General features: G+C 31.9%; 1 protein-coding gene and 2 long non-coding RNA genes across 3 annotated transcripts; 1 reads left to right on the plus strand and 2 right to left on the minus strand.

Moving 5' to 3' along the window:
• Positions 1-897: 897 nt before the first annotated feature.
• On the minus strand, positions 898-3,901 carry LOC143051516 (uncharacterized). Its single transcript, XR_012970818.1, has 4 exons — positions 3,827-3,901; positions 2,991-3,416; positions 1,880-2,033; positions 898-1,257 (listed from the first exon to the last, which is right to left on the minus strand). It is a non-coding gene; the product is annotated as an uncharacterized LOC143051516 (long non-coding RNA).
• Positions 3,902-3,973: 72 nt separating this feature from the next.
• On the minus strand, positions 3,974-10,704 carry LOC143051515 (uncharacterized). The gene is made up of 8 exons (XM_076224412.1): positions 10,293-10,704; positions 8,800-8,908; positions 7,998-8,226; positions 6,017-7,384; positions 5,600-5,689; positions 5,093-5,233; positions 4,611-4,688; positions 3,974-4,368 (listed from the first exon to the last, which is right to left on the minus strand). Exons 1-8 carry the CDS (start codon positions 10,547-10,549, stop codon positions 4,106-4,108), a joined length of 2,535 nt encoding a protein of 844 aa, XP_076080527.1. The 5' UTR covers positions 10,550-10,704; the 3' UTR covers positions 3,974-4,105.
• A 539-nt stretch (positions 10,705-11,243) lies between these two features.
• Positions 11,244-13,199, plus strand: LOC143051518 (uncharacterized). Its single transcript, XR_012970819.1, has 2 exons — positions 11,244-11,810; positions 13,025-13,199. It is a non-coding gene; the product is annotated as an uncharacterized LOC143051518 (long non-coding RNA).
• Positions 13,200-13,687: the final 488 nt, after the last annotated feature.

Genomic DNA, 13,687 nt, shown 5'->3' on the forward strand with positions numbered 1-13,687 from the left:
GAAGGACAGTCACCACATTTGAATCATGAAATTAAAAGACTTTTAAAACAATATCTTTTCATATATATTTATTATACAATTTCAAAGAATGAAATTGAACTTCATATTACAGGAATAAATATATTGCATGTACATTATAATAAATTAGATCTCATAAAACTACAAACTATCTGTATTTAAAACAATACTAAAATATCACTGTAACATCAGTTGATATTGGATCCCTTTAAATAAATACAAAAGAACTTTGTTCTGATGTCTACTGTATCTAATTTATCTGTTGAAGTGATGGAAGTTCATGTATAAATCGTTGATTAGCACTGAATTTAATCTCATTTAAATAAAATATAATTCTCTTTTATTTCATAATAATCTCTTTTATTTCATAATAATCTCTCTTAATTTCATAATAATTCAGAGAAAAATGCAAACTGGTGAGAGCTTACAATGCAATATTCAATAAATTATTATTTCCAAGTGGCACAACTCTTATTAAATATTTTTTTCACTAATTTTAAAATATCAGATACATAGCTTACAGCATGTTCATAAATGGGGTCAAGGTCAGATGAACCCTGTTTAAAAGACATGTAGACCTAACAAGGATCCCATACACCAAATATTTTTATCCTTTTACTCATAACCAGTATTTCACATGATAAAAAACTATATCTTTTTCAACCAGTCACTGAACCATGAAAATGAGGGCACAGTCAATAAACATATAACAAACAAAATCATAAATGTATCTACATACAAGGTGTTCTACCTTCTGAACTACCAAAAAAATACCAGTTTATCTCATTGCAAAACATTTGAGATCACTATACATAATAACAAATAAATGCTAAACAAAACTACAAATACATATTAACACATAAGTTTAGTTTTACCTGCATGATTTGCAATACCAATGCTTAACTTTTGGCTTGCACTTTAATTTAATACAACTTATATGCCACCACAACAAACAAAAGTCACATTCAACAGCATCATCATTTTCTGTAGTAATAAAAACATTACAGTATGTACAAAGAATATATCCACCCTTTTGTTGTTTTTCTTTTACAATAGATAATATAAACAACCATGCAGATGAAGTGAAAATTTTTTGAACAATTGTCAAATCAACATAATCATCTAAACATCGGTAAGGTAATGAGTCCTCCGATAATCCAACCAAATCTTCTTCATCCAGTAATGTCCCTCCTGATGCCTTCATTACACTATCTACACTAACTAACCAACTAAGTATTTCTGAAGAAAAAAAATAAGTAAGTTATACATAATGCACAATATATATTCAAAAGGCAACATAAGGGTTTAATGAGAGTAAATAATCATTGCAACAACTATTTCAAGAAATAGTGTAATATCATTTCAAAGAAAATCAAAGCACTAAACCAAAAAGCTTTTATCCACTCTGTTTGAACAATTAAGGAATGACTGTAATATATTTTCTGTCTATGAAGAAATAACAAAAAAAATTTGGTGCACACTGAATAACGCACGTAGTTGGTTAATTAACAGTGTGCACCACATTTTTTATGCTACTGGAATAGACAGAAAAAATATTTAATTACAGTCATTTCTTATAATCTAGTTCTAAATTTTTAAACTGTAGAAAACCATAAAAAAGGTTGATGACCTCAGGCTACATGACTTAATTATGTATATGGGCTGATAACAAAATAATGTCAGCCAATCAGAAGACATGTTACATCCAAAATTAAATTATTGATGGATAGTTGTCTCATTGACTTTTACGTCTGTTTTAACTATTTATGAACAAAGTATCTTGATTTAACAAAAATGGATATTTGAATACAATTGGCAAATTTCTAACATAATTTAGTATTGATAGGCGAAGAAAACAAACCTCTTTCTTTTTCATCAACTGTTCTCTTAAAGAAAGGAATAAGTTTGTTCTTTCCTCTTTTTTTTTGGTAAACCAATAACAGTCTGTTGGCTTCCTTTTGGCCTCCCCTTTCTTTTTTGTTTTGTTGGCATCTTTAAATCACTAAGGCTTTCATCTAAAAGTTAAAAAAATATGTTTGAAACCAACTATATGAGTACATAAATAAAAACATTAGTTTAAACATATTTGTTTATATTGGATTGGGAAACAAGTTTTGCAACTTATATGAATCCCTTTCCACTTTGCGGGTTCGAGGGATGTGTTGTAGCGGCATTTGCCTGCACTTTTTCGAAATCTATAAGGATGTCTTTAACCTGCAAGAGATATGGCTCTCTTAACATGCATCAGCCATTTATCGTCCCCTTCCTACGGACTTTCATTGTTTCCTCAAGACCATACTCGAAAATGGTGTCAAGGGAGATCAGAATAGATATAGAAAGAAGTGAGGTGAGTGCCAATGAGACAACTCTCCATCCAGAAAACAACTTATAAAAGTAAACCATTATAGGTCAATGTAGTCTGTTTAAATGAACCCAAACAGTTAATACTTACATTTGTTATTGTCATTGTAAAGAGCATGCAAGGATCATAAGTCATAAACAGCACAATAGGCAAAAATCAATATAATCTCCATTTCAATGACCAGATTAAAATTTTTACCTGAAAGAATGGTTTTCATGTTATGGAACAAAAATGATGAACAACACTTTAAAATGGATCAGGTAAACTTTTTTCAGAAATGTTTTTTTAGCCTGCCCCCCAGCAGAACAAAATGAGTTATATATTCATGATAAAGTGCTCAAATAATACTGTGGATTCATTTAATATTCATTGGATACCAATTTTTCATGGGTTTCATGGGAAAAGGTGAACCACGAATTCAAATGTTCAACAAATAAAATATTTTCAATAGGCATTGTATACAGACATTGGCAAAACCACGAAATCAAATATCCACGAATATGCAAGTTTTCAGCATTCCACGAAAATTGATACCCACGAAAATAAATGAATCCACAGTACTCCGTTAATCTAAGAATTGTGTTCTGCTCTATTCGAATGTTATACATACTGTTCTGATGAAGATCATTTTCAGTTTTTCTTTTGATAATAAACTCAATGAGGCTGTGGATGAGACTGGCATTATCTATATGAGACAATGATCGAACTTCTTGGAAAGTACATAAATACTGTGTAATACTGTCTCTTTGATCATCGCTCAAACTTCTAGTCCCATCATGGTATTTGAACACCGTATTTATAGGATTTCCTACTCGAGGCAGAACTTTTTTGGGGTCATACATTTTAATGAAATCAATAATTTCTCCTCTCAAGCTTTGCATGGTTTCCATTACATTAGGAAAGAAAGTAATAGTGTCATCCTTATCATTACAAATGTTGTTTTCAAGATCTGGTACGTCCCTCTTCCTTTTCCTTTTATTTCCTTCACTTTCTATACCTTTGGTTGGAGAACAGTTTTTTCTTGAAGTTTTTTTGCCTATGAAAAATAAAATACTCAAAAATCAATTACCTATAGAACTAAAGATGGATAACTCTTGGTAGTGAAGTATATTAAGAAATTTGATAGAATAAATTGATTATCCTTGATTTTTGAAAGCAATAGTGCCAAAAATATCTACAGGAGTTATGTTCTACAGATTTGTCTATATTTATAAAAAAAAGTTATGCATTTAGAACACTTCATTAAATGAAAAATATGTTAAATGACCATCACTACATTATTCTTAATAGTTTTAAGTCAGACAGTCTATTATTGTTTGATAAATTCTTTTGCACTTTATGGTTCGACTATTTTACAAAGGTGAAATTTCTTTCACATGAATTCATAATTTGGTCTTATTAACTGTTGCTTCTAGAACTGATAAGATATCAACATGTTATAAATACCTTTTCCTTTCTTTTGTGAAACATTGGATGGAAACTCTTTCCTTTTTATTTGCTTTAAATATTGATCTACAAATAATAAGTATGAAATGTTCAAGTATATAAGCCATTAGAACAAATGAAGTATAATTGATGACTATTTATGGGTAGTTTCAATCAAAGATCTTGATCATTGCAATTATAACCAAATTATTTTTTTAATATCATCGATATACTAAAAGTTCATTCACAGTTCTTAAATGACTTCTGATTTTTTTGTATACATAACAATATGTACCAAAATTACTGACAATAGAACATGCATAAAATATCAAAAAGTGATAGTAGTTTTATACCTTCAAGTATTCTTAATATACTTTCTACTGTCAACCAGCCCTCCTCTGTGAAATATTGTTTGGCTGCTGCCTGATTATTGAGATTTAATAACATTTCAGCTGATGGTAGCAATTCATCCAAACAATTCTTCACTTCATCTCCATCAATTCTGCATGTACCCTTTTCAGCACAAAGAGCAGCTGATTGGTCAGCTATTGTGTGAAGAAATTCTGAAAAATATTTCAATTACTTTAATCATGTATTTAGCCAAAGAGATGTTTAATACAAAATAGTATTCCTTTTTTTTTGATAGAGCATCATGCATTGTCCAGAACAGTTCATAGATAAAATTGAGATTAAATAGTATATATGTAAAACAAATAAAATTATTAAATATTTCACCCTCTTATATAATTTTTTTTCTGCCAAGATGGAGACAACAAGTACCAGTATGTTTAATTTTAAGCCTTACCTTGCACCGCTATACTAAGATCATCAGTATATACACTAGCTGTACTATTTGCTCTATGACTGGTTGTAGGAACTGAAACTGAATACCAAATATACTTATAAATTATAAATAATAAATATAATCATTCTTAAGATCGTAAGATCACCCCCAGTTTTTGGTGGGGTTCGTGTAGCTTATTCTTTAGTTTTCTATGTTGTGTCATGTGTACTATTGTTTGTCTGTTTGCCTTTTTAATATTTAGCCATTACATTGTCAGTTTTTTTTTTAGTTTGACTGTCCCTCTGGTATTTTTCATCCCTCTTTTATGAGAAAGTAAAAAACTATCACAAAACCAAACTTTGGTCTCTTGTAAATGTTGTCTCATTGCAATCATGCCACATCTTCTTTTTCTTATATTTAACCTATAAAATACCAATATTCAGTGGAGCTGAATTCATATAAAAATGTTTAAACTTTTGTGCTTGTAACTGAAAAGTTCTTACTGTCAATAAATTCAACACCAGTATTTTCAGGAAAAGTAGTATGTTCCTCAAGAACAATGTCAATACATGGAACACTAGCATTTTCAGGAACTATTGTCTGTCCTTCAAGAATAAAACCGTTATCTACTTCTACAGTGGACTCTGGAAATAAATAAAAGTTGAGATTAAGATATTATTCAGTAAGAATGTTTATTTGTAAATTCATTAGTGTGTTAAAGCATTGACTGACATTTATTTTGTATGAAGCACAGAAATGTGTGAAGGCTTTTACAACCCTATAAACAGTCCTTGTATTATAGATTAATTACTGCATTGTATTGATCTATATTTATTGAAGAATATATTATAGAAATGTTCATGCGACTTGTTTTGTTGATCAGTTGCTGTGCCACTAATGTTTATTAAAATATCTGGTTGTTCATTGTATAAAAGTGAACTTTCAGCTTCTATTTTTTTTGTTTTCTTAATTTGTCTGCTATTATCATAATAACCCTATTATTTAATTACCATTTGAGACTGCATGGACTTCATCAATATACACTGGTACTTGCTTATCAATATCCAAAGCAAACACAGGCTCTGCTTTTGCTGATGATTCTGGAATATAAAAAAATGTTATAAATTACAATTTTGATGAAGTAGAGCCAAATATAATGGTTACAACAGTCCCAGGGTTCTGGAGATCCCAAGGTAACCTTAGTTATTAATTCACTGCAAATACTTATAAACTATTTCCTTTAAAATGTATACAATTGGAACTGTTCTAGCCTTACTTTCTTTCTATCTTTCTTCCACTCCATTTGAACTTTGGTGGATAGTTGTATCATAAATGATTCATTGGCAATTAAACCACATCTCCAAGGATCCATAAATTGATTCATGCATCTCCTTATTTTTATATTGTCACACTTAAAGTTCACTTACCGGTACATGATTCTTCAACTTCAACTGTGTGATTGTTTTTCCACAGCTCTTCTATTTCCGTCAACAGTTTTATTCTTGACACAAATTCTTTCATTCCAACAGCAGAACAAGCAGCTGCTAAGTTCTGAGCAACAAAGAATGCCTTCTTATATTTCTTATTCTCTGATAATACATGTAATGTGGTATTTCTTGTATCTACAACCTGTGATACATTGCTTGAACTGTTACAAAATTTCTTACTTGAAGAAACCATTGTACTGAAAAGTCTTGTATTTTCCCTGTAATATGAACGAGTCCATCTGCTTACACATAACTCAGTGTCATATAACTCAATACTTATTATCAACCTTGCAAAAAAAATATGCTTGCAAGGTAGTCCCATCGACTTTCTAAAATTACATGTACATGAATTTGTATTAAGTTCCATATCATCATCAGAGTGACTAGTACTGTTGGTTGTTTTAAAAATGGTCTCCATTTTTCTAGCCTTCTTTAACTCATCTATAACGAAATAACTAGCATAGCCTGTCAAGAGCTGTGAATACTTATATTCTGCAGATGTGGTATTCATTGCCTTTATGTGAACAGGTACTTTTTGAATCTCTACACTACCTTTATAGTCTCTTTCATTTCTTAGTGTGCCTATCAATGAAATAAAGTTTTCAAAAAATAAGTCAAGGCCAGAATACAGCTTAATAACTTGTTTTAACTTTTGGTTGAACGATTCAATTCTGTTGTTAGTAGTGTTCATAAGAGATCCTTCGAAATAAGTCAGCCCTAAAACCCATTCATTGCGTATATTATGCCAGTTAGTATCAATATAGTTAAATATCTGCCTGGGACATGTTGTCTCAATGAGTTTAAGGTTAGCATTATAATCTTCTTCTGAACTGCTGTGTACTAGTTTCTGGATTAGTTCTAAAGCAACATACCGTTGGGCAGATGAAATGCCCATTTTTTCTGTGGTTATTTCACGGTTAAATGTTCTTAATACATGGAATTTACAAATGAGCAGAGAAGCATCTGGAAATTCTTCTTTAAAAACATCTCTTTCTACTATATCTTTATCTGCCATTATTACTTTTATCCCCGAGGAGTCTGGATTATGCTTTTGAAAGCATTTTATAAGGTGCTGTAGAACTGGCTTTTCTTCAGAGTTAAGTAAGCAAATTGCTGCAACCTCACTCTGTCCTAAGCTGTCTTCTATCATAATGACATACAGTGGCATCCTGAGGTCGTTAAGCTTGTATGTGGCATCAACAAAGACAATATCACAGTAAGCAGAAAATATTTTTTGCATTTCCTCATCTTGGTAGAAAACTCCTTGTACTTGGTTATTGAAATCATGAAAAACTTCAACAACAGATCCTGCAAAGACAAAAAATAGATAAACTGAGGTGCAATGGTCAATTCTCCATCATTATCAAAAGCAATATACTGATACATGATTAATATAATACACCTTATGGCTATTTAGTCCAATCTGGGGAAAACAGTCATTTACACAGCTTCCTGTTTGGGTAATGTCGCTGAAAATAGAGGTCATTAGTAGTGAGCTGAGGGAGGAAAAACTTTAGAAATGACCATTAAGACATGCAAGAAACTTTGACATAGAATGACCTATTTTTATGGAAATTGAAATCGAAGTTAAAATATTTTGTATTAACAGTAGTTTAAACAGGTCTCATTAAAAAGTATCATGCATGGTGTATTGTTTAAACAGGGTCCCAGATAGCTTCAACTGGATGAAAAAGTTGTGTAATTTTAGAACTTATCCGGAATGGAATAAATAGCGATTAGGTGTATTTATGGTTTCCTAGCAGATATAATTAAATGACAAGTTGTCTTTTATTTTCTACTGTTTCTTTTTTTTTATTTTCTCAAATACAAACTAGAAATGATACTATAAATAGTATAAAACAAAATGGGTTAGTGAAACAATGTCCCAATAAATGTCTGTATATTAAGAATTTTCAATTACCTGTCTTCTTTAATTTACTGACTAGACTTTCAATGTTATCTGACTTCTTGCTGGCATTGACTTTTGAAATTATGTTGCTGATGTCTTTCAGGATAACTTTTTTTCCAGTTTTATCCTGCAAGTGATCCCTCATCAGCTTGTTGTTCACCTGTAAGGAAACCAGTTTTTCTGCTTCCTTTAGCTCCTCTTCTGGTAGTCTCCTCTCACGAGGGAGCATTTCAAACAAACCCTAAAAATCAAGATTTCTACATTAATTGATAAATACATGTTGTCAAATTTTGTATTTAAGCTGGGTCAGTATCTTGAAACGTGACAGATTCCTGTATCAGGCTTAAGCTTACACTATATGAAGTAAGCAATTTTCATTTTTGTATAATTTCCGTTAAGACTTCATTTCCTGTTTTCATGGCACAATAATTTTACTCTCACTAGTCATGCTTAGATCCTAATGAGTCCCAGTACTACTGCTGTACATTATGATGAACTTTTTTAGGTTTATTTTGTACAAATGTACATGTACTGTTAAAGTAATTTTTTTAAGTAGTATTCATGGGATAATATTTTTTGTGGTATTTGTGATTGACTTCAACCACAAATTCATATTCCCTAAGAAAGGTAAAATTTTCAATTAGAACTAAAATGCTCTGTAATATCCATGCATTTAAAAAAAAAAAAACTAAGGAAATTTTGATAATGCACGAAAATGTACTCCACACATAAAAGTATCTTCACAGTATGTCAGTTGAAAAGGTCAAGCATTTTTTTAACAACATGTACATGTATCATATCTACCGTTAGTTACCTTTGATATCACATGATTATGATGGTCTTCAATGCTTTTCACAACCAAAAACTTTCCATCTTCTGACACACCCACTGAAAAATATGCTGGACAACCTTTCCTGAATGAGCTGGTAAAAGAAATGAATACATAATTTTGCCATGATTCTATTAGTATTAGTACGTAGCTAACAATGTAGTCACACAAAATTAAGGGCAACAGAAGGTGGCTGAATGAAATAATTTGTTTCCACTTAAATGCCGTTCTCATATCACATCATATGAGCATGATGAGAGTGAGTGTTTTAGATTCAGAAAAATATAGAAGCGACAGGGGAAACAAAAGAAAATTGGGACATAAAATATTATACTCCTTATGGTGGGTCTCATTGGGGTCTAAGCATGACGCGGGATTGTGGATTTTTTGTAAGCGTGACACGTGAAAGTCAAATTATTGTGTCGTGAAAACGGGAAATGAGGTCTTGCGGGACCCGGGAAATGACAAAAAAATGAGAATTGCTTACGTATATAGTGTAAGCAGGATACGGGAATCTGACAAAACAGTAAGCGGCATACGGGAATCTGACAAAACAGTAAGCGGGATACGGGAATCTGACAAAACAGTAAGCGGGATCCGGGATCGGAACCCCCCAATGAGATCCCCCTTATGGCATGTATGTTTAATCCAGGCTTACCTGGCCACTTGCACTTTTGACGTCATGCAACAATCATTTTTCTACTGTGACGTCATATATTTTGTTTTATGACATCAAAATATTACGACAGACAAATAATGAAATATTTTTAAATAGTATGGAGAAGCAAAAATAAAAAAAACAACATAAAAATGCATTTAAAGCCCCCTTAAAGGTTTTTTTATAACTGCAAGAGCCATCTTGCAACTAAAAACCCCATGCCATGGACATTTTAAAAAGTTGACACTGGTATGTAACTTACTGATAGGTATGTATCACAGGCAGTGAGGCACATGTTTTCTATCGATGGCAAGATCAACTATCCCTTCAAGACCCTCGGCTAGTAATAGTATATGGAAAACAAGTGCCTGTGTTATGTTTGTATGCAGCAGTCATCTGGCGGCCGATATCGATGATTGAACAGACGATGACGGATGTCTTAGTTTTCATCTTCAACATTATAGTTATCCTCTTACGAGTTTAATGTTATGGGTATGTTGTGTTCCTGCATGGGAACTTGTTTGAAAGGAACAGTAACCGACCAACAGTGTTTACTATGTATGATTCCTTACAATCTCCGTATCAGCTTCCTTTATAAGGAACACCAGATTACATGTACAACAAATGATAATTTACTTATTTTCAGCACATAAAAATATCGCCAACCTACTAGTAAAAGGTAAAACCAGCTTTAAAGATTCAGGTCGGTCGTTGAGGGAGGTGGATGTGCCCCCCCCTTTTTTTCTTATCAGAAATAAAATATTATTGGTGTTTGAAAATGAATCGTCACTTTTTCATGTTTTTAATTGTATAAACATACCTTTGTTTAGGTCTTTCTCCATTAGTTTTGCTGTTGTGTTCTTTTCCGCCATTTATACAGCTATATCGGATTTGATAAAACTGGAGGTCCTCGCTCAATTCCCTTTTAATTCCCCTTTTCCTTGCGGATTCAATTGTTCTTGAATCCCTTTTATAGAATTCGATATTGTTTTGTACTTCATACTGTCGAATTCGCGTGTTAAGAGCTGAAAAACTGGAAAATTTATCCCCGACATTAATACCGCCGTGTTCAGTCATTATCCCAGCATTTCGGTGATCGGGTTTCACGCTGACCCCTGCTGCTGCTGCAGATAATATTACGTCATACGCGCAAGTATATGATGAATTTGTGACATGCGCATTGCAATGGCCGGACAAATAGTCTCAGCACTATTTGTCCGGCTAGCCGGACAAATAGCCACTCCGATATTATTACAGAAATTATATTTCTGCAATAACTAAAGGGTTTTATTACAGTTTTTCTATATCTCTCTAAAGAATTTGCTCTGACTTGCATACTGGTTTATTTCCATTCATTGTAAGAAATGATGATCAGAGCTTGTCATGAGGCACTGAGCAAGATTCCCAGTGTCTCGTTTACTCTCATATTGTAAGTTTCATGCTTGTAATAACCTAAGCCTTGTTATTATAGCTTAGTTTGCCCATAAAGGCCTTGTCTGATTGATTTACCATGGTTGATCAAAATTGTATTAATGGAATTAGAAAATTAGTTATAAAGATAATATATTAAACTACTGCGCAAAGTTTTAAGAATTCCCAAGTGCCCATTAAAGATAAAATAATTATGATATATTTAACTGATAACAAACATATGTTATTACAGATTAAGGGAAAAAGAGTAGACAACTCTTGAAAGTGTCTGTAATAACAACATGCATGTTATTTTTCTCTGATAACTTATTTAAGTTAGACCCTTGACTGTTAAATAAAATATTTAGTAGATTTATCAGTAATTGTTGTGGTGATTATAGAATAACACATAAAACAATCGCAGTGTATATATAAGCATTACTAATTAATCATGAACTTCGCACCCCAAATATTGAAATAATAGTAAATTCAAAAATTTCACCCCACCCCAAAACATAATAAAAGAACCAGCGTGTATACAGGATCATACAGTAAATATAAAATTAAATATTTGTGAATAACTCCTTCCCCTTAAAAGATCCCTCCACCTTTTCCCTTGACTTCTGATGTCAAATATCTTGTTTCCATTTCTTTTCTTTTCTTTTCTTTTTATTAATTCCAAGAGAAAGACGTATACATCAGTACATAAACAATGGTTGCCAACTTGAAATATAAACAACGGATAGATCTATTTAAATAACGATTTAAATTTTCGCGGCATTGTAACATTTCTATTTTAAGACTTCAGGTATGCGCATGCGCAGTTGTTTTTGTTGCCAAAGTTTGAATATCCGCCAACGAGACCACAAGTGATTTGTGCAGAGTTTTTATCAATATCTTTTCTCTATACAGCTTTTACATTTTTATCGTAAGTATTTATATTAATTGTTGTGATTACGTTATCGTATTTTAGAAATGTGAACATATCATGTTATGAAACTGTACAGTACTGAAAAGTTGAAATTTTACACGTGAAAAAGGGGGATGTTTAGGACAATCTATGGATTGACCTTAGGATCAGGATCAGGATAGCTTGTTACCATTCCCAAGATATCCTGCAACGTCTCATGAATTTTTATCATTGACTATTTGAAATCATATGATTGAATCAAAAGTGAAAAGAAATTTTAATCGCATAAAAAGGGGGGCTTGTTTACAACTTTGGGATGGAAAGGTCAGAAGCTATATATGACTCACCAGGTTGAACCTTTAATTTTACTGTCAAAATTGAGGTAGTTTGGACAAGGTAATTAAATATAAAGGGTATATGAGGGTGGTAAAAAGTTATTTGCATTTATGGCCTTTTTATTTCACGTGTTTTAGCGTTTTATTTCTCGTAATTGGTTTCGACATGCATTATTTTTGTTTCCTCTTATTTATTTTCCGTGTTTCGTCTGGGTACTCTTTAATTATTCGTGCTAGTCCAACATTCAAGATAAAAAAAAAAGTAAACCAGGACTAAATTCGAAGTCCAGTCCGGAGATTGTTTTAAATTATGTGTTCCTAGGATATTAATTGCGATCAAGTTATCTTTTCCACGATTGGGATGCAACAAGCGGAAGCGAAAAGGTGACTGCAGGGTCTTCGTGTCCATTATCATGACTGTGTGATCTTTAATAACGACTGAGTATTAACTTCTAGTACTTTTTTCCTTAATAATATTCATGATTTAATTTTTCGTGCTTCCTTTATCCAAATTTTCAGTGCAGTGGTTTTTTTTAATTTTTATTTCACGTGTTTCCGTGTTAAGAACCCCCTTTACCATCCTCGAATATGTCAATTAGTCAGATATCCATGCCGCAGCACAAGTAATACAGAAAAAGACATAAGTGGATAAATCTTCAATTTGTTCAAATTAAAATGTAGTAGTTAGGATTTTCTTGCAGATTATAACTAAGTCCTTCTAGTCTATCTAAAAGAAAATGTAGTTGAGACTTCAAATGACAACTGTTATTTACTTTAGATTTCACCGGTTCTTATGCTTTTTATTTATACTTTAAAGTAATATCATTATGCAGTTAAAATAGTTAAATGTGTTGAACAGAATACAACTTTACAATGTTATAACTTTTGATTTTGTAGATGTCATCATGAAGACCTAGATGGAATCACGGAACAGCAATTCAAGTGTCTGAAAAAACAATAAACTTTCTAAAACGGGCTCCAAAAAGACAAGGTGTGAGAAAAAAGAAGTTGAAGTTTCACTATTAATAAATAAAAAGTTTCAGTATTAATAAATAAATTTATTTTAATTTTATCGTATTGAATATTTCTCTATAATCAGTGGTTGGACATTAGAAAACATAGGATAGGAAGTGTCCGAACAGCAAACTTTGTTTGATATTTTGACCACTCAGATATTTCAAATAGACATTCAACAAAATTTGTGTATTAAGGGTTGTGCGCTTTCGAAATCAATAATTCTCTTGGATGATAATTTGTGTTGTTGTAAGCATGTTGTTAAATGTTAAAAAAAATCTTGATGGTTAAATTATGGTTCGTAGGATAACCCTCAACACCCATATTTGTTATTCAGTTGATTGGTTGTTATCATCATCATTGTCAAGCCATGCTCTCATCATACGAATGTGGTCACTCAGTTTTATTGTTGAAAATTACTGATATTTTACAAGTAATTGGCAGTCAATGGCATAGATCTACATTGAATTAAAAGTTTTGTGCACCCAAACACTTTTTATTGTTGTACCTATTGTTAACAAGACAACCATCAACCAAAGAACATTA

This window comes from Mytilus galloprovincialis, chromosome 11, assembly GCF_965363235.1.
Source record: "Mytilus galloprovincialis chromosome 11, xbMytGall1.hap1.1, whole genome shotgun sequence".
Classification (NCBI taxonomy): Eukaryota; Metazoa; Mollusca; class Bivalvia; order Mytilida; family Mytilidae; genus Mytilus; species Mytilus galloprovincialis.